Genomic DNA, 21,839 nt, shown 5'->3' on the forward strand with positions numbered 1-21,839 from the left:
TAAAAGATCTCATTTCTTGGAAAGAACTGCATAAATTCTCAGAAAGTAAACTTAACTTGGGTGATTACATTGCTTTAACATAGCCTTGTGTGTTCTCTTTGAATGTCAGGTGTGGGTGTGTGTTTCTGCCACACGACAGGCAGCAGGTCTGGCTGGAGATTTATAGATTTAATCTCATTATGCTGTTGAGCAATAATTCTCCACCCCAACGGACACTGGAAAGCATGAACTTGGACTCAAGGAATGAATGCTGGCCCTGAATCTCATTTACTCCAGTAAATACAAGTACATTACATTACATTACAATCCACAACATTACAATGCAATTCAATGCATATCACCTGTGATTACTGTGCTGATGGCATTACGAAACTATTCTTTTCACATTAGTAGATATAATAGAATCTCTGAGAAGCGTGAATGTGCTTGAGAGGGGGCACTGTGACTGAGAGTGGGCATGTTGTGCAAAAACTCTGAAAGCTCGATGTGCTACATAATTTGGCAAGATATAACATAAACATAATCAACTGAAGTAGGGGATTATATTACATGAGGACTTTTACTCAAGTATACAGGGAGAAATATCTATATGTATTAAATAAAGGAGATTTTCACAGATTTCAGGGGAAAACCATCTCATGTTTTTCTTTGGAACAGACATTAAAAAGATGAAAGAGGAACAAGAGGGAGATGTACATGTCACAGAAGCTTGATTAACCGTTGCACATTTGCATTATTGCAGTAGGCTATATCTTACATCTTAAACACCCCCCCCCCTTCAAAATTAGTGTCTGTATGTGCCAGTATATTTGCGTTCTTCTGTTCTGATCTCAACCACCAGAAACCTCTATACAATCTGCACTATATCTGGCAAGCATCCAATGAGGTTGTTTATAAATCACCTTGCTGTCTACTTTTCTTATTCATCATACTATATATCTTTAACATAGCCTAGATATAAGACGATCTATTGCATAAAGAAATACATAAATGAAAAAAATGAAAAGAAGCTGCTGGACTGACCACCCCAGAGTCCAGAACTCAGCATCACTGAGACTTTGGAGGTATATACATGTACTTTTTTTCCCACACCTCCAAAGTCTCAGTGATGCTGAGTTCTGGACTCTGGGGTGGTCAGTCCAGCAGCTTCTTTTCATTTTTTTCATTTATGTATTTCTTTATGCAATTAGATCATCTTATATCTAATCTCCTTAGAAATATCTCCTAAAAAAGTAAATTATTTATTATACTTAACAGCCATTTTGACTGGAAATGAAATAACAGAAGGGTGGTATCTGACTTTTGCACTGTATAATCAGGGTAATGTTGACTTTCTGCTGTTTTGTCAAGGTTATAAAATAATTATGAATGATTGAACAATGGAAAAATACTTTTAGGTTTATTGGGAAGTGCAGCATTATTATATCAGAAAAACGACTCACTCATTTACAGAACTCATCTCGTGTTTGACACAGTTATGCCCAACAGTTTTCACAAAAAAGAAAACACTCTGTTTGATGCTTCAATTACATGCAAAGTGAGTCAAGACGTTGTAAGAGACACGCAACATCTATCATCAATTTTAGCTGTCTTTCATCAAAGAGCTCCTAAAAAGAGAGTGGGAGCCAATTTTTGTTTCAAACAAATGGTAAACTCCAACATGTTGCCTTGACTGAATCAACTCATACATTCAAGTAAAGATTCTTTTTATGTGTTTTATGGTCTTTTACAACTGTCATTTCTAAGTTTAAGATGATGGGTATCTGAGAATCCCTGCGATGGACTGGCGACCTGTCCAGGGTGTATCCTGCCTTCCGCCCAATGACTGCTGGGATAGGCTCCAGCTCCCCCTGCGAACCAGAAGGATAAGTGGCTTAGAAAATGTGTATGTGTGGGGGTATCTGAGAAAGAAGAAGTGTCAAAACCCAATTACAATGTCTCTCCTAACAACATATAGTCATTCTCTATTAGTTATTCTTGACTGTCAAATATATTGGATCAGGAGTAGCCTTCCTGATCTGGAAAAATGAAAGATGAGGAATGCTGATTGGCACAGGGCTGGTGTTTTGTTGCTATTTCTTGCCTGTCAAGCAATTTTTCACAAGAAATAAGATGTAACATGTTTAGCATCACTGTTGGAACAAAACCTAGTATCAAGAACCCTTACTGGTGCCATATAGAACAATTTTCAAAAAGGTTCTATATAGAACAATATACAACACATTCTCCATCAACCTGAAGAACCACTTCTCCATGCAAAGAACCGTTTAAATATGAAATAATTCTAGGTGGACCAAATGGTTCTAAATAGAACCAATGCCTTTTCTAAAGAACCCTTGAAGAACTATCTTTTTTGAAGTGCAGAATGTACTTCAAAAAAAAATATTCATGAATCAAGTTTATGCATATACTGTATAGCCTCCATTTCCAAGAACACAAACCTCTACTCAGTACTGCATATCAGTCCTGTAGCTTGGGGAATAGTTGTTAAATTTGTTACCGAAATTAGAGTCTGTCTGTGCCAGTATATTTGCGTTCTTTTTTGGGCACATTATGCATGTAATCTACCCGGCATGCATGTAAAGTCAAAAAGTGTCAGGAAACACGTATTCTCTCACTCTCTTTAAGTGCAGTTTGGTTTCAGATTGACAAGGGCAAGCCGTGTGCCAAGGAAATCTTTGACAGTGGCTCTGCAAGTTCAAACTAAAGACAGAAAAACATTTGAATGGGCCCATATTATTCAGAAAAAAAGCTCTCCTTTAATGTCCGCAAAACATTTGTTTGTTCTTCATAAAGGCGTCCTATGACAATATCTCACTCTTGCCATTTACAGCTCAGAGCCAAAGAGGGGCAACAAATCAATTCTCACATCGGCACACCTCTGAGTATCAAGTTTACTAGGAACTGTTATGCAAATAAGTTGCTACATGATCAGATGTGAAGTTTTTGGTACAGATCAGTTTTTTAAAGAAGGGCGTCTAGCATTTCTTGGAATGGCTGGCTATTACAAACACCCAAACGATTTCTGTTGTAGTAAGGTGCCTGATTTGGTGGTGCATTTTGCCTCTTGATGATTTCTTGATAAATCATCAGAGCTCTTCATCATAAAAACAACTCAGAACAGCCTACGTGGGAAGCATGTGAGAAATTACATCACTGCTCCAACAACTGGACTACAAAAACAAAGTCTGGAGTCCCACAAATCTGAAACTTCACGGTGATCTAGATCTAGACTCTGTCTTTCAGTTGGAATTGCAAGAGTGCTGCCTATGTTTAGGGGTAAATACTATCCTAAGGCAGCATGGAGAAAGGTGCAGGTTGTAAAAACAACTGAACAAGTGAAATTGTTGTGATCTACCCGGCACACTTATTTTTGGCACCTGGAAGGTGCTGATTCTATCAGGTGGGAGGGAAAATACATACCATAGAAAAGAGCTTAACACCTCTTCTAGTATATGCCAAGGTGAAAATGAAGGGAGCATATGCGACTAACATTCTGACATCAGAACCACAAAAAGTTGTTGCCACCACCTTTGGAGGCATCCCAACAATTAACTGTTTGTTTAATCAAACATGAGGTCATATTATGACTCACAACAAAGAATTAAACAACCAAGCATCAGCACCTGCTTCACAAATTAGCATCAGGAAACCACTTGCTTCTGCTCATATCTCAACCACCAGAAGCTCCTACACACACTGCACTATTTCTGGCAAGCATCCAACAACATTGTTTATAAGTTACCTTGAAGCCTACCTTTTTTATTCAGTCCGCTACACTGTCTGCAGTTTCATTCATTCCTGCTCTTTTTTTGTTTTTCTAACTTCTTTACAAGTACTTTTTATGTGTACTAGTCTGTGATGTGATGTGCTGAATATATCAAATTTGAGTATACAATCTACTGTGCTGTGAAAATGTCAGAGACCACCCTTCATTTATTTAATTACCAAGATATTTTTGTGTCAGAGAAAAAATGCAGAAAACATTCATTTAATAGAAAATTGCACCAACAACTAAAGATATAAACATTATATGTGATTTTTTTTAAATATGCAAAATGTATTTACCTGTCATTTTTGAATCTCTAAATATATGCACATATATGTCAATATATGAAAGAGTGTGCATTTTAATAGTTAAATATATTTGATCTATATGTGTAAATATATTACAAACTTGATACATTTTTTTTGAAAAATACATGCAAATTTTTTTTTTATTACTCCCCTGGTTCCACGGTTCCTGAGTGTGCCTCTCCTTTCCCCTAACCACCTCAAATCTCCCCCTCAGGCTCCCACTCCTCTTTAAGTTTATGACTGTTCCCTGCTTTATGCAACTGGATTATTATCTAATCTCCTTAGAAATATCTCCTGAAAATGAATATTTATTGTATTTAACAGCCATTTTCACTGGAAATTAAATAACAGACAGGTGGTCTCTGAATTTTTTTAGGGAAATGATGACTTTCTGGATGGTTAGTTTTGCTAAGGATGTAAAATAATTATAAATGATTGGATAATGGAAAAATACTTTTAGGTTTATTGGGAAGAGCAGCATTATTTTATCAGAAAAAGGACACACTCATTTACATAACTCATCAGAGCAATTATGCCCAACAGTTTTCTAAATAAAAAAAAAAACATTCCATTAGATGCTTCAATTACATGCAAAGTGAGATGTTGTGAGTGGCACGCAACATCTATCACACCGATCATTCTCGGCTGTCTTTCTTTTCCGAAAAGAGCTTCTAAAGTGAGGGTGGGGGCCAATTTGCGTTCAAAGTCAGTTTGTTTGTTCAGCATTTACAGACTTACTTTACTTGCTTAGCTGTTGGTTTCAAACAAATGGTTCAACCATTCAAGCTTCAACATATTGCCTTGACTGAATCAAGTTATTCATACATTCAAGTAAAGATTCTTTTTGTGTGTAGCAAGTTTAGTTTTATGGTCTTTTACAACTGTTTCATTTAAAAGTTTAAGATGATGTGTATCTGAGAAAGCAGCAACGTCTCTCCTAACAACATACAGTCATTCTCTAATAATCATCTTTGTGATAATTCTTCCTGATCTGGAAAAATGAAAGATGAGTAATGCTGACTGGGACAGGACTGGTGAAACAAGTTTTTCCCCTCAAAGATCATCTATTTTTGTCTGAGGTACTGGTGTTGTTTTTATTTTATCTCTGAATTCTATGTCTGAACAGCTCATGTATACGTGTATACATACATACATATATATATATATATATATATATATATATATATATATATATATATGACAGAGAGAGAGAGAGAGAGATGACTCCTTACAAACTATGGATTCTTGTGGTCACATTACATTTATATTAAAATAATTTAAGTTTAACACGGGATACCTTTTTCATTCTTTTATTTTAAAAAATCAGCAGGCATACATTGCAGAAAATTTTATTCAACATTCATTTTCACCCTTACATGTAAAATACATCACCACTTTCCATTAAACAGACAAACAAGACAAAGATAAAAAAAAACTGACAGGATCAAATTACAGTTGTAGACTTAAGAGTGCTGCATCACATGCATTTCTGTAAGGTTACTCTGCCAGTTGAAGGTCTTTTTTTTAGCCTTGTTTGGCTTCATAATAGGTGCACTTGGTCTTGGTGATATGATCAGTGAAGAGAGAGAGATAGGTGGAATGGCATTATGTCAGCAGCAGGCCTAGGTTAGAGCTGCTGGTGTCAGGGGCCTTTGGGGAGTGTCATGCATATCACATGCTGAGTAGGCTGTTCCTGTGGGAATCTGTTCTAATCTCACACTCACGGGATCATCTCAGAATTCATCTGAAGCAGTCCACTCTAAACGTGAGTAACGTGAAACTTTTTGGCCTTCACCAGACTTTGGCTGGAATTCATCATGCAACTTTGTGTCTATTCTCAGTCCAGTCCCGTCACACTTCTGTACCCTCTCGGGGGTAGAGAATTCCAGTCGAGCTCAACCCAGGGTAGAAATGGCCATTGAACTGGTTGAGAGTGGGGCTGCTGTAACTTAAAGAGGAGTGGGAGCCTGAGGGGGAGATTGGAGGAGGTGGGGGAAGCGGAGAGGCCCACTCAGGAATCGTGGAACCAGGGGAGTAAGAGCCAAAGCTTGTGGGTTGGGGGGCTCTCTGTGTGCCATCCACTGGTAGACTGAGAGCAAGAGGCCGGTTGAGGGGGTCGCCCCTCACCTCCACTGATCCGACCACCCCAGACATCTCTGTCAGGAAGTTGCTGAGGCAAGGCGAGGGACCTGTGGATGGAGGAGAAAGGCCTTTCTCAGGTGAGGCTGAAATGTCAATGGCTGGATTTTTAGGGCTACCCCTGCCGCTGCCATCTCCTGACTCCGTGCTGAGAGACCCTGCAGAACTGCCCTCTCCAGTGAGACCGTCTGACTTTCTCTTCCTCTTGCGCCTGAAGTTGCCATTGTCGAACATCTTTTCACAGTTTGGGTCAAGAGTCCAGTAATTACCCTTGCCTTGAAGGTGAGAGAGAAGGAAAAGCTTTGATTTGATTGAAAATTGATTGCAAATTGAAGCAAAAACAACAATCACACTATAAAATAGCTTAACCACCATTACTGAAAATTCGCTAAGAACAGTTAAAAAAAACAAACACATTCAAGAGCTCTTACCAGGGTCATCTTCATCCCGAGGTACCTTCTTGAAACAGTCGTTCAGAGACAGGTTGTGGCGAATGGAGTTCTGCCAGCCAGCCTTGCTCTTGTTGTAGAAAGGGAAGTTATCTGCTACGTACTGGTATATCTGACTGAGAGTCAGGCGCCGGTCTGGAGCACCATGTATCGCCATTGCAATGAGAGCTGAGTATGAGTAAGGTGGTCTGACCAGCTTCATAAGGTCCTCTTGAGAGGGCATGGAGAACCAGCTCAGCTCTCCACCAGCTCCTGCAGGACCCCCAGGCCCAAGGTAGGGCCTCTGCATGCCATAGTGCTGAGGCACAAAGGGGGGACCTGCAGGACCTGGTGCTCCACCAAGATATGGGGAACTGTTAATCCCAGTTCCATTGAACCACAGGTAGGGGTTAGGTGACGAAGCCGCGTATTCTCCAAGGTCATACGAGGAGGGGTTGGTCCTCTGTGGACTCGGCAGTGACGGAGGAGGATAGTAGTTGTCGCTGTATAGGCTCAGCTCTGGAGGCTCCTGTCCCAAGCTGGGGAACTGGGGACCACATCGAGTAGGAGACTGACCTTGTTCGTATGATGTCATGATGAGTGCTTCATAAGGTGCTCCTCTCTGGATTAAAACAGGTCAAGCAGTTCCAGGTATTAGATGCTGTTTCTTCTTTGGTCTTATGGTCCAGAAATCTTTCTTGTTTTGCTTGTCTTCAGGACTGATTCTCAGTTGAGAGACCTGCATATATCTTTTCCTTACTCTGCCACTGTTTGCCCTTGTACTCTTGTCACCTGTCGCACCTGTTTTATTTATGCATACCTGGCACCGCCCTTCCCTCTTCTCATTGGTTACTTTCCCTTTCTAGTGTTTTGAGTAGATTCACTCTTTTGTCAGTCAGTTTTACTGACACTCAACAGGCTTGAGAAATTAGTCTTTACTGAAAGGACTTGAGACATGGGCATTCAAACCTAATTTCAGGTTTATCATTTTTCATTTTGATAGTACAATATATTAACAAATATACAGTAAGAGCAGCATCTTTCATTTTGCTTTCTGAGTATACAAAAAGATCATTTCAGATTAATAAAAGTTCTCAATAATAAAAGTTCTCAATAAAACTTAAAAAAAAACTGTTACTGTGCTGATTGATAAAGAATTGCATCAATTTAAATGGATGTTCTGTTTGTTGTGATAAGACAAAGACAGCTGACACTCTCAACAAATGTCTGAAAATTTCTGAAAAAAAGTGTTGCCTCAGTGATGTTTACGGAGCTTATTCTAAAATATGGGCATAATAAACCAGACACCATAGTGGCCTATAGAATGAGAGGGGACAGAAAACCCGGCAAGATTACCACAGCCTATCTACTAGATTACATTTTAGCAGATGTAATTTAGATTTCTAAATTATTAACCTGAAAATAGTAACCTGATCTCCAAAATTTCAGGCTACTAATAACGGCAAGCCTTTTAGGCTATTTGATTATTAGTGCTATCTTAAATGTCTTACCTAATATTGTTGTAAGCAATTAAGCAATTTATTTAATCAAAAACAGTGCTGCAATGTAAGCTAGAGTGAAAAATGTAAATAAATAAATACATTAAATAAGTAAACGTTGTGATTCGGCTCGCTGCAGAAGTTTTTTTTTTTCAGAAGTTAAGCTCGAACTCTCAATGTCTCACTTTATTCACAGTCACATAAGTTTTTGTTTTGTATTTTGTCGAGGACAAACGCTCTCGCTTAGAGAGCAGAGTTTTTTGAGTAACTTACTTTATTAAGTAAAGTAAGTTACAAAGAAAACATTTGCATAGGGTATTTTTTAAATGCTTATTGGCAAGACTTCGGCTTTTGCACACTATAAAGGCTCATACGGGTTTAACTTGATGTGATTCATGCTTTGAGAAAGAAAATAACTTGGCCAGAACCTTTACTGTCTCTGCCAGGTTTTAGTCTAACAACAGATGGCTGACAGCACTATTTGCACAGACAGTTTGAAGGCTACTCTCTTAAAATGATGGTTCTTTAAGGGTTTTCTAGTAAAGAAAAAAATATTCTTTATAGAACCATGAACATTCAAAGAACACTGTGCATGATGAGAGGTTTCTTTGCATCATTAAAGCTGGGTTTTTCAGATGGATGGAGAATGTAGTGTAGATGGTTCTATATGGAACCTTTTTTGAAAAATGTTCACAAAAAGTACCCTTTTTGTGGTATATAGAACTCTTTTTTATATATATAAGGTTCTATATAGAACCATATGCAACACACTCCATCAATCTGAAGAAACTTTTAATCATGCAAAGGGTTCTGTGAGTGTTAATGGTTCTCTATAGGACCATTTTCTTTACTAAACAACTCTTGAAGAACAATCTTTTTCGAATGTGTACATAATGCATACTATGAGTTTTGGTATTAACTGTGTTTAATTACAGGTTGTAGTTTAAAGACAGGGAATCAGACTCTTACCCAAAGAGTTCTTGCGTTCACAATATTCAGTGTAGTCCGTATTTTCACTATACGTCAGTGCATGAACAAAATTATATACTTAATTTACAGTTGTCTGCACACATCTGGGCTTTTTATGCTAAAGATTATAATCTATGGCTGTGTCTCAAACCGTATATACCATACTAAATAGCATGTCAATTCAGTACACCGCCAACAACGCGGTTACTATTTAGAACATACTATTTAGTACGTTAGTATGCGGATTGAGACACAGCCTATGCCTGAAAGAAGGCGCGTGCACAGACTAAGAGAAACAAGGTTCACCCTGAAACCGACCTTAAAAAACACCGGCTCTTAGAAATACTGTCGCGCTGTGCTAATAAGCGGTTAAGAGTTAAAGGTAATGTGGTGTCTTACTGAACGTTTTACATAAACTTTTATGTCACTCACATCATGTTGAGCTATGACAACTACGTTAGCGAGCTAAGTTAGGATAGCTAACCTAAGAAGGCTCGCTAGCTAACCTAGTTGGCTAACGAACGTCTGTGCGCTTGCTTCAGATTAAATAACGTTAGCTTGCTAGCTAGCTAGCTGTTTAAATGACATGACTAACTAAGTAGTTGTATGTACAGACCTGCGAATGGTTTTATACAGCTTATTTACTTAACGTTACCTAATAAGAATTAGCTATTTTACTTCTCTCAGAATTTGGAAATTAATTTAGCTAACGTTACCTAACTTAATTTGCGCTTGTTTCTGAAAAGCCTGTATGCTAATGTGAACGATTTCGCGGACTGGGTAATTTAGTTCAACCAGCTCTGACGGTTTTTAGATGGTTGGCAGTGCTTCAACTGGTGAACAACGTGAGGATTTTGGTCGTGAGAGTTTACAGCTGAACAAAGATTTAGAGAAAATGACAGAACAAATGGAGAATATTTCAGGTAACATAGGCCAAATCAGTGTATAAGTTACCTCGCTAGTTTTAAGTTTATGTAAATGTTGCAGCGCACTTACTCCTGTTTCCTTGTGTCTGTCTACTCGCAGTGCATTTGACTTGGATGGCTTACGATACGGTCGTACTGCGTACTGACCCCCAGCTTGCAAAATCCCTCAAGAGGTTGGAGGATGAATACCTTCGTTGTGAAGCTGTTATACGCGGCTCCGCAGACAAGAAACATGGAGATGTCCACTCTGCCGTTTTAAACCAGAAGGCAGCCCAGGAGTAGATGCTAATCTGTTTCTGTACACAGCTTGATGTTTCTGTTATTCATTTGTTGTTGTCATTGCTTTCGTAGTTCATGAAAATTTGTAAATACAGCACTAGTAGTTTCATTAACAGTTGATTTTCCCGAGCATGTACCTTGAAAGTTGATTTTCCTGAGTAAAAACCAATAAAAAAAACGTAAATAAAATCTTAAGTCTCATTGGAATTGGTTTAATCACCAGTGCACACCAGAAATAAAATGTTTTTTTGGCTAATTGTTTGGAACTTTTATTCTCAATCTGTTTGCATTTCAGTGGTTATATGGTTATATTGAAGGGTGATTAAACTGCATACAGCTTCAGTATATCCATTCTGTTGGCTTATGCAGGGAATTTATTTTAGATGACACAATCTGAAGATTGTTTATTATTTTTATGGGTGCAATACATGCATAACTTTCATGTATTAATTTGAATGCTTTTGTACTTTGTTACAGATGGAGAAAGCAGAAATGGCCGCAGGGAGCAGCGAGCATGGTGCTTCTCTTGACTTGAATTACATATTGATGCAGCTGGATTCTTCTTCTGCAAGTTTGGATCAGTTGGAAGGTGTGAACTGCAAAGTCAAACTTTCACATTTTGATCATGCTGACCTTTTGGCTGAGTAGATTATTGATTTTGTGAAGAAACAAAATAATATAAAAAATCTGGCCTGTATTTTTGTTATTTTTCAGTTACTTATACTATTGGCCTTAGACAATCCAAAATGCATGACTGGCTTTTACCTTGATTGCAGTGGAGATTGGAGGATGTGCTGTTTACACAGTAAATGATCACTTACTGTACACACAAAGAAAAAGCAATGGGATTTTTTGTGATATCATGGAAGAACCACTTTTGGTTCCTTAACAAAGTTAAAAACAGGATTTGTGTGTGAAGAACCTTTTAAAGGTTTAAAGAACCTTCACTTGATGTAAGAGTAAGAGTTCTTCCTAGAGCCTATACACTAAGTGTAGATTCTTTAAAGTTTAAAAACGTTGTTCATTCTCACACTTCTGATTTACGAAAATGGTTTTCTTAAGAACCATCCATCAGAGGTCTTTAGGGAAACAGAAGTGGTTCTACTATGCAAAGAACCATTTTTGCCACCTTGAACTCAGTACCCTGAAAGACTTTGTAGGCCTTTAAGTAGAGCTTTACTTATTGGAGTGGCAGTTTGTAATGTTTTTCTTCGATATGTGTGGCAGGCCTGTCTACTGCAGGACATAGCTGAATACAACAGAAGGCTGACTCTTAAGAAAGACCTGATAAGAGTATGACAGCACTCTGTCCTAGGGCCAGTGCCATCTTTATGTCGCTTAGTAGAGCTTTCAGTTATGATGCAGCAGGTCACGGGTTTGCAGCCCGCTTGGGGCAAAACTCCCGTTACACTAGTGCTGTGACCCAGATCAACATCTGCTGATGCCTATCAGCTGTGGGGGTTGCTGTAGATGAAAGAGAAGTCAAAAGAGAGGTGATACATGATGTCGTAGTGGAGGACACTTACAGAAAGGCTAAATTAGAGTTCTATCCTAGGAGCAGTACTTTTGTTCCAGTGTACAGTCTCACTTACTGCAGATGTCAGGGAAATGTTTTAGAAAGATTGAAAAAGTGAATTTCATTATTCTCAATAAAATGGTACTGTGATCATAAGGGCATACTGAGACTGTGGATTGGGTTTGAGCCCAAGCTGTGTCAGGTGCTGCTGCTGGACTGCTTTTGCAGGACTTTAACAGGAAGGGAAGCATTCTTTATCACCTCACTTCCTAGTATTGAACATCATGCCAAATGGTTATATAGGAGAGTTAGTAGTCATGTTCCTGTGGTTCATTCAAATACTGCATGTCAGTTACTTATAAAAGAAATACTGGCACACTGATCATGTATCAGTAGATCATGAGTAGGTAATGTATCAGTTCTGGTCTTCACCATTCCAGAGTGAATGCATTCTTGTATTATACTCTGGGGAAAGAGTCATACTACATGAGGTATTATCAGTAACCATATTGCAGAGATTTTTTATGTATGTATTTATAAAGAAAATAAAAAGCATTGACCTAAAGCTATGTTTCCTGAGCTTTCAATATGCTTGTGCTAGATCACAGGAATATTGTTTGCCATGAGAATGCAGGTACAAGATGATGTGGTCAGCGCTCACAGACTATTGTTAACTGTTATTTCATTTTTTTTATCCCATGGTCATATAATAGTGTGGTTATCTTTGACTACTTTAAACCAGTATTTCTCAATCCTACTGGTGGGGACCTGCTGCTCTGCACAGTTTCAGTTATTCCCTGTCTGAACGCACCTCAACCGATTATCATTCATGAGTTGGATCAGGAGTGTTAGGGCTAAAAATTAGTTGAAACTGCAGCCCCCAGGAGCAAAATCAAGAAATATTGCTTTAAACTTTGGTACATTTTTTTCATTTTCAGTGAAGACTCAGCTGTTGCAGTGTCATCTTACTGTGTCCTTTACACGCCCTGATAAGTCAGCATGTCTGAACTCTGGTGCAGAGGACTTAACGTGGTTGACAGCAGTTTCAGAAGTGGAAAACTGAAGAGGTAATTTTTGTGACATGGTAATTAAATTTTCAGTTGACTTTATTTACATTTGTAATACCAAGTGAAGTTAAACATTAAACATGCAGTCAAGTATAAAGATAAAAGTAATTTGATAAGCATGGGGCATTCTTAAACTTGCTATCCCCAAAAAGTACCAGACCAGTGCAAGTACACTTTTATACTTTATTTACACTAAAAGTCCATGCTAGTGCACAGTAAAACAAAGAAACAATCCTCTAAGACTGTGAGTGCTTTGACTGTTTGCTCTGAGCTGAAAGCTTTTCTTCTGCTCCTCAGAAGTGTGTGGGTTCACGCATTGCTGGATATATTAGACAGCACTGATGCTGAGCTCCAGTCCCACGTTCCATTGCATCTATCAGCATCAGGTGTGTGGTTGTGTGGTGTGTGACCATTTCTCTCACACTAGGGAAACTCTGTAGCACATGAACCATTGATTGGATGTTAATCAGCCAGAAGTTCAGTGAGCGTTTTAGATAAATTAGCGAATGACAGTGTTAAACCATTCTACTGCTCTACTACAGAAGCTGCTTTTTTGTAATTAGAGTAAAGGTCATGATTTATATCTATGTCAACTGCTCACCTCTGTACCACTTAAGCCTGTGCCCAAGGAGTAGCCATCCTTGTTTCCATGGAAACGGATCTGGACGTTGTACACTTTTTGTTTGTTCAGTATCATTAGTGTATATGGCTGATCTGTGAAATTTTTAGAGCTGTCTCTTATGAGGAACGTGCCATCCTGAATACATGCATTTAAAAAAAAAATACAAGAACACATTGTTATGTGATGTTATGTTAGCATTGGTGCTAGTGGTTTTTGTAAAAAGGCCACCGAAAAAGAAACTCATGTTTGAGATGGTTTCCTTTATATTGTGTTACTCTAATAAACAAGATATGCTGTGCAGTCACATAACTGAAAACCTTTGTAACGCTGATATGTATAAACACACACATAAATATCCAGTGACACAGAGACCCCAGTAACATGAAGCAGACAGGCCAGATTTTTCTACTGCAAATTCAGGGATTTTCATACAACACTGTAATGCCACACCCACTATTGTGTTGGTATATAATGGAATGCAGTATATCTTGGAATGTAATAGTGGACTTATTTTCATGTCAGTGAGGTTTTAGCATATTTAGCATTATTCATATTCAGAGAATACAGTGATACTTGGGGGTGGGAGTCTAGACAGGAAAAATGTCAGGTTTAGAAAATTTTTGTTTACTATAAGACACGCTAACAGTGATTCTTTTTTTTTTTTCTCATAATTTTTCACAAAATCTGCAAGACCTGGAGTTCTTAATACAGGCAAAAACGCCAACTACAGAATGACGCATGACTTCAGAGATCTATACATCTGTTTTTATTCTCATTGTTGATACACTAACGGCTATTCCTGGGGTGACTGTGCCACTAATTTTGATATTTATAATTGCTGCGTTCATATACATGTATGTAGACAACACACAGTGTGTAATAATTCTTGTTTTTGTCTGTTTCTTTCTGCTTTACATTTTTAAAACCCAGTCTTTGGCAAACAAAAGAACATCTTTTTTTCTTGACCCTTTCGTCACTCACCTTGTTTATTTGTCTCAGAGTGACTTCAGCTTCCCCTCGTGTCATTGGTCCTACATACCACTGAGGGTCCATGTCCTGCTATTAGATATTCACGGTCACAGGTTAGGTATTCTGTGTGTTCAGATTTGTTTATGTTTAAGATAGCTGCATCAAATATTAGACAGTGCATGTCATAGATTGCCTTCTGTTCATACTGATGGTCATTGGACTCACTACACAACACAACTCGTGTTACAACATTGCCATCTTGTGGTTGTGTAGACAACTGACACCCTGTCGCTTGACATGTATTTGTTAGATTTATTATTCATGACATTTATTTGAAATCATTAGAACTGCCTGTACCTGAGCCTCTTGGGAATTTTGGACCATTGAATTTTGTTGTTCTGGAAGGTGGAAAGAGCTCTCATGCTGATTGGTACCAAATCTATGTTAAGACAAGATTAAGAAACAGCATGTGTTCAAAATAGTTTCAGTGCTCTTACATGGCTTTGGAAAATTAATTTAAGGTTTTTGTTGATTTTAAACATACATACCTTGCTATGGGTAATTTGGGTAACTGTGAAGCTGATTGTAAGTCATTTCTTGTGTTCATAGGGTGGCATCCTTCTTCTAAAAGTTTAAGTGATTACAGCAAATGTAAATAGGAGCATTTTGTAAAGATAATTACTCATAATTTTAGGATGTCCCATATTAATGATGTGTTACAAATTGGATTAATTATGGCTTAAACCAGTTATACCTGATCTGTCTTGGCTGGTTTTTGAGAAGCTTGTTGATCGTGGTTTGGTCCTGCGGTCTATATGAGGTGCTGCTTTACTAGGCTTTGCTGCAGGGATGGAACATTCAGCAATTAAGACTACTTTAAAAGAGCAATCCTTCCAGAAAAAAAAATCCTTTACCTACATGGGGTGTTGGATGGTAAGGGTCTGTGTGGGGAAGAATCAGGTCTTGGAGCTTTAGTTGCCAGTAACTGTGAAGTAAAATAGTTAAGGGCAACAAACTATATCAGTATCCAACATGAGATGCAACTTATTTTAAAGATTTTTTTTTAACTTACTTTAGTATTGCTCTTGGCTGGGTGTGAAAATGTAGAGTCTGGCCGCGGGGGTGGCCTCATTGACCTTTCTTTGGCTGGACAATTACGGACGCTATCTACACACACAAAAGAAAAGAGCAACAAACATAAGAAAACTGTATAGTGTTAATGTTTATCTAAAATATTACCAAAGAGCTTTGAAAGAGATGCTGTATAACTAGCTTGATTACAATACAGTGAGATTAAGGATCACCTATGTAGTCACTGTTATCCTGAGGCATGGCAGCGCGGAAGTGGCTTGGTATTTCATTAGGTATTTCACTGGGGGGCATCTCATAGTCATAATCATCTTCCCCTTCATCATTAGCCTCGTCTGATAGTGCACATATATAGGTGTCCTCACAGTTGTCAGCGTCTGGCTCCTCATAGTCTTGGTCACTGTCTTGATCCTGTAAACAAGAGGCAAAAGAAAATTTTTAGAATAATAAACTGAATTGAGTGAATATGATAGTTGGATAGAGCAAGTTTAATAAGTTTGGTGAGTTACAAATGACAGACTTACAAACTCTTCTGAGTCCCAAGTTTCTTGGGTATGTCCAAAGCCTACTAGAAATGAATAAAGGAAACGTGGTGACCCAGGGTGTACAGAAATAAGTTATCGGTATGTGTTAGATTTACCCTGACTTGGAGGTTGCGGAGGTTTTGGTCTGCGTAAGGAAAAGTACATTTGGATATTAGATAGGGTGTTATAAGGTAAAGACTTTGTGCTTCTATATGATAGTCACTTCTAAAACTCACCGATGAAACAACCCCTTCTTTTTTCCACCCTGGTTAATGTCATTGCAGATCTTTGTGATAAGTCTTTAAGGAACAAAGAGATTGAGAATGCAAGCTAATTCAAAATACAGAGAAAGTTATTACGCTGTTAACTTAGAATTATAAGGTTTTATTTGTGTTCAGTGCAGTTTTGTTGATGCTTAGGGTCAAAGATTTCACTTTCAAAATAGAAAAACTCTTATGCAGTATAGTCACCATTCAGATGCTAACAAAGTTAATGTTTTGAAATACATTTGACCACTGAATGTTAAAGTCATATTTTAATATTTGGAAATAGATTTTTTAGTCAGAATGGATTAAAGGCAGATAGAGCTGCATTCTGAGAGCTCTTTTAAGTTTAGAATTATATTCTATCTGTGAATAAAGCCAGAGTGGAATGGAAACTTCACAGTACTGTTCAAGATTCAAAGTCTGTTAGCACAAATACTTAAAATACAAACATAGGTAAATATAAAGGCAGCTGTTTCAGTGTAATACGATGTATTGCACTGTTTTACATTGATTTTATTTTCAGATGTTTGTACAGTCACATTAATATCATGAGTGGGTTGATTAAAATATAGCCAGATGAGAATTATGACAAAATATCAAGAAATACACATCAGAACAGGTTAATTTCATAGTGTAAATCTGTTGTACAACATCAGTATGAGAATTTTACATAGAAGAATAGTATTAGAAAGGGAAAAAACAAGGCTCCAGCATGCTTACTTCTTAATATATATTTATTGTATTTCTTTAACATTAGAAATATTCTTTCTGCTGCTGTGTCTTGCAGTTGTCTCACTGTCTCTGTGCTCTGTGTGTTGGTTCTCTCTCTCTCTGTGGTTGTGTTAACACTTCTGCTTCACTGCCACTGTCTTGCTGCAGTTATCCTCATTATTTCCTACACTAAATTTCTGAAATTTACTTTTGTGTCATTATTAGCTAATATATCTGGGTCCTCTGGTAGCTAGCTTGCTGCTTTTCAGGTGAGGTAATTTTGCTAAGTAAGATGGATATCATTTAGGTAGCTGGCTAATTAACACCAGCTAGATAAAAGCAAGTTAGCTAACTTTTATATTTAATTCTCAAGCAGCTAAGCTCCAAAGATGTTTCTTGGCACATGAGTAAAACATTAATTCTAGTTGGTTAACCCATGTTCATCAGCTGCACAGATTGGACTGCAGGTCTAACCTTATAATACAAATTTAGTGTGCCATTTTCAAGAAGGAACCTTGTACTTTTTCAAAATACAGGCTTTATGAACAATCACCACAGGTATCAATTAGAACCTTGTAATTCTAAGCCCATGTCAATTCTGCTACAAAAAAATTATGCAGTAGAAACATACAGCATACAGTTAATTGTGAGTTCATTGTTCAATGTACCATCAGTTTTATGGAGACCATGAGAAAGCATTTATTAAGTTCTTCTATATTGGTTGTTCTGCACATAACATAGCCCAGTAAAGTGCTACTTCCTGCTTCGCTCTATCTGTTAAAATGTGTAGTGCTTGGTGTGTGAATGTAGATCTCAATCCTTGAAACTTACGGCACATGAACATTGGGGAACTTCTGCAGATCACTGCCTGACATTGCCTGGAGTAATACAGACCAAAGAGTGTTAGTGACTTACTTTTTTTACTTACTTTAATTTGTGACTGCCTATAAATAAATTGTTGATAATACATACTATTAATTGGCTTGGTCTTTACCAAAAAGTTCATGTACAAATGTATCTTTTTCTGGCATGTATTATTCAGAATTGATACATAAACATTCATAAAGAACCACAAGAAGTACTTGTGATGTGAAGGAACAGTGTTTTGACACGTCAGTTAGTGGCATTTATTAATATCATCAGAAAATTATGTTTTGAGATGAGCTCTAGTTGTTGAATGAATATGCTTCAAATTCGTAGCATGAATGCTTTTCTGAAGTACATCATTATCAGCAGCAGCATTTACAAAAGAGGAAATAGTCCTACCAAGAACCTTGCACCGTTTATGCCACATCTCTTCACCACTGTGTCACAGCCAGCCAGCCTCATCTACAAACAGAAATGTGTGAAAACACATTGGGCTGCAGTAACACTACTGAGTAGCTCAAAGTCCTTTTCACATTTTATTTCACAGTCGCTTGTTTTTTGAGAAATTGTTTTGGTTGTTTGTTCTAGGAATAATACTAGCTGTCAGTTTCAGTTAAAAAGTAGAAAAAGTAGTTGCTAAATCTACAATTGGAATCAACGAGAATGGTTTGTTGTTTAAACTGAGGGTCGTTTCTGTACTTTTGGGAGCACTAAACGATATCCTACACTGTTAGAAATAAAGGTACTGTGTAGGTATATTTTTCATTCTTCAAGGTACATACAATGTAAAAGTACCTTCAAGGATAAAACAGTGGTTTTAAGGTCCAATTGTGAACCTTAAATAAGTTTTTCCTAGGTGAAAAGTATCCTAGGTATTTGTACATTTTCTTAATCTAATGTTTTAAAACAGAACAATAAAAATAGCCTGTAGACGCAATAGGGTCTGTAGAGTCAATACAACTTAGAAAATATAATTTCAATGGATTATGATACAATTATGTTCCCTGACCAAAGGTGCTGAGACTAGAGGGGTACTGCCCCAGTGACAGTTCCATGCCTTCATTTTTAAGAGTGTACCTGGCAGCCCATGACACACATGGGTCATAATAATTGGTATAAAATAATAAATCTGTCAGACAAACTAAATAAATACTACATGCTCATGGTAATGGGTTGGGGGCTTGTCCTCTCTATCAATACCAAATCTCATGTTTTCATGGTCTCTGCTTTGCAGACTTTTACAAACATTTACAAACTTTTGGGGCCTGTGTTTGCTTAAATGGGTCTTTGTTTCCTTCAACAAATGTAGCCTAACATGCTTCATGTTTGTCAGGGTTTACAGCTCACCTGACGGCAGAAAAGGTGATAGTACAGAATTAATATATTTTTTTTTCATTCTGTTCAAATTGCCAAGTGTGTATATCAGTTGACATCCTCTGTGTTGATGCTGTACCAAGCTAATCAAACACAAGGAATACATTGACTGTGATAAATGGGTCAACTGCTGTTAATGTTACATTGTGTTAGTTTGTTAAATTATATATGTATAAACAGATGTAGAGCCTATGTATTGCCCGGTGCCACCAACCAAAATTCAGAGCCTGTGGCCCAAGTTGATTAAAGTTCTAAAGTAGTGTTTCAGCTCTCAGTGTTTTTGAATGAGGAACGATACATAGATCAGTCCTAAAGGCACCCTATTTGATTCTAGAGAATGAAGAGAGGCTGGAAAATGGTAATGTAAAAAGTAATTATGACCATTTTTGGTACTCTAAGAAAAATGTAGGACATGGGCCCTTGAAATAAGCTGCGTTACACCACAGTAAACAGTACCTAATGAAATAACTTGGATTGGGGCAGACAAGCTTTGCAGGGGAGACCACCATGGTCAGCAGACAGCAATGTTCTTATTAATAGAAAGTTTTAAATTAATTCCTTTTTTCAAAGCAGCATTTTTACATCTGTCTACCCCTGTGTGTAAATATATCACTGTGCATCAGCAACATCAGCTGATTTGAATATTTGATCTACCTAAAATATGGGCATTAAACACACTATGTACTTCATCTTGTACGTATATGTGATACCTCACTTTTTCATTATTTTGTGCTGCTGTAAAAAAATAGTTATTTAATCATCAGGAATAGAGGTTTGTCATTTCTAGGTGTTGTAAAATGAAAGATGAAGTAAGTTAAAATGTCTGATCTTACTTACTCTCTTTAAGTAGTCAGCCAAACGATCTGAGTTCCAGCCCATAACCTCTGACTTCGAGGGAATATTATCCAAATTCATTGTGACCAAGTAACTTTCTGTTTTGCAATACAATAAAGAAATAATTGTAATATAACAGGATTAACCTTGGAGTACTCTCAAGTTACTGTGTGAAAAAGACAGATGCAGTGAACGTTTTTCTTCTGCTGGCTCATCTGGGTCACAGAGTATGCAGCAACAACCACTCCTTCCTTCTGCTGGTGGCTTTGAGTAGAGGAAGTGTTTTGTCATTAGTTATTTTAAAACACTGTGTTTAGAAACCTTGCAATGCTGATGGTGAACTTAGACATGCAGACTTTATGCTTTAGATGAAAGCAGCGTTGGAGTGCAGAGTAGTTGCATACACAGTAAAGGCTTCAAATATCAGACTAACTTTTAGCTATCTACAGTCTTTACTGCAGACCTATACCAAATATTCTATTTCTTCTCAAATAAACATTAATGTATTTTCTTATTGATTTGGTCTTAAATACAGTTCTTGAAACAAAGCTACTCACTAAACACACAGTTCTTTGCTTCCAGAGTAATATATTTCATGCTCTTTAAACAAAAATAAGCACAGGCTTTCATTTTACAAAGTAGAAGGGAAAAATGTTGAAGGCTTGTATCCTTCAGATGAAGGGGAGCACATGAGAAATGGTTTTGGCCTATAGGTGATTGCATGATGAACTGATACTGGTAGGATGATTTACTTGAGTGCAAATGTGGGTCAGTTGTACACAGCAGTACAGAATTATCTGCTTTAGATTACCCTAACAAAGCCATGTTATGTTTAAACCATGAGACTGTCTTAAACATTAAGCACAAATACTTTAAAATGTTTGATAAACTTGCAAAATATGTACTTAGAAAGTGGGTACAAGGAAACAATCCTGAGAAAAATCTGGTCTTTGTGCAACCTAAACCTAATCTACAGTGTAGTTTCTGGTTTGACCCCCAGGTTGTCTTATTATGCATGGCCTACACCAAACAGAAAAGGGGGAAATCCCTGGTGGGAACAGAACAGTCGGCCAGCTGCTGAGCCTTTTCCTTATAACACCAAGGTGAGAGTCGTGAGGAGGCTCATCACTTACCTCCAGGCCAGCAGGAATCCCAGTGAATGTAGCTGCTGCCCTGGGGGGCTTTGCACAAGGTTGCCGCCTCACTTTTTACCCAAAAGAAGCCTGTAAAGAAGGGCGGAACTTTCTTGTCTCACTCAACTGAGAAAAAGGTATAAATGATGTGAATATGTTGACGATGGTGGCAGTATATTACCATTATGTAGTCATATACATAAAGCTAACAGGCACCCTTAACAATTTATGGCTTGCGAATATTGAGAGATTGATTAAAACAAAAGAACATAAGAAATTATCAACCTTCATACAAACCTTTTTTTTTCAGATGCAATCTGATTTGCCACTTGTACAAAAACAACTGACTTTGACTGGCCTTGTATTGGGAGCCATATCACAAATGAATTGGGCAGTCTGTTCTTCATTTGAGGGAACGTGTGCCACAGCAGTTGCTTCTAAGGCAACACAGCACTGCACATCTTTGTCATGCGCAAGTGGAGCCTTTAAGCATAAAGGAAATGGGCCTTTTGTGGAGTGGAACAGACTGGGCTCACTCTCGGTGCTGGTT

At 37.8% G+C, this 21,839-nt stretch overlaps 3 protein-coding genes across 4 annotated transcripts; 1 reads left to right on the forward strand and 2 right to left on the reverse strand.

Annotated features, from left to right (window-relative positions):
* Positions 1 to 5,371: 5,371 nt before the first annotated feature.
* Positions 5,372 to 7,423, reverse strand: foxi3b (forkhead box I3b). Its single transcript, XM_036567881.1, has 2 exons — positions 6,648 to 7,423; positions 5,372 to 6,491 (listed from the first exon to the last, which is right to left on the reverse strand). The coding sequence occupies exons 1-2, from the start codon at positions 7,237 to 7,239 to the stop codon at positions 5,929 to 5,931; spliced, it is 1,155 nt and encodes a 384-aa protein (XP_036423774.1). The 5' UTR covers positions 7,240 to 7,423; the 3' UTR covers positions 5,372 to 5,928.
* A 1,958-nt stretch (positions 7,424 to 9,381) lies between these two features.
* syce3 (synaptonemal complex central element protein 3) lies at positions 9,382 to 10,320 on the forward strand. The gene is made up of 3 exons (XM_036567736.1): positions 9,382 to 9,494; positions 9,927 to 10,035; positions 10,139 to 10,320. Exons 2-3 carry the CDS (start codon positions 9,927 to 9,929, stop codon positions 10,318 to 10,320), a joined length of 291 nt encoding a protein of 96 aa, XP_036423629.1. The 5' UTR covers positions 9,382 to 9,494.
* A 2,215-nt stretch (positions 10,321 to 12,535) lies between these two features.
* lcp2b (lymphocyte cytosolic protein 2b) lies at positions 12,536 to 20,376 on the reverse strand. 2 transcript variants are annotated; one of them, XM_036567883.1, is made up of 15 exons: positions 20,160 to 20,376; positions 18,348 to 18,410; positions 17,913 to 17,959; positions 16,341 to 16,403; positions 16,221 to 16,249; positions 16,105 to 16,145; positions 15,796 to 15,991; positions 15,564 to 15,658; positions 15,410 to 15,476; positions 15,246 to 15,332; positions 15,040 to 15,115; positions 14,849 to 14,930; positions 14,504 to 14,581; positions 13,502 to 13,657; positions 12,536 to 13,334 (listed from the first exon to the last, which is right to left on the reverse strand). In XM_036567883.1, exons 1-15 carry the CDS (start codon positions 20,235 to 20,237, stop codon positions 13,194 to 13,196), a joined length of 1,299 nt encoding a protein of 432 aa, XP_036423776.1. In that variant the 5' UTR covers positions 20,238 to 20,376; the 3' UTR covers positions 12,536 to 13,193. The 2 variants fall into 2 exon arrangements, with proteins under 2 accessions (XP_036423776.1, XP_036423775.1); XM_036567882.1 differs by having other exon boundaries at positions 16,105 to 16,148.
* Between the last annotated feature and the right edge of the window lie 1,463 nt (positions 20,377 to 21,839).

Source organism: Colossoma macropomum, unplaced genomic scaffold (assembly GCF_904425465.1).
Source record: "Colossoma macropomum unplaced genomic scaffold, Colossoma_macropomum, whole genome shotgun sequence".
Lineage (NCBI taxonomy): Eukaryota > Metazoa > Chordata > Actinopteri > Characiformes > Serrasalmidae > Colossoma > Colossoma macropomum.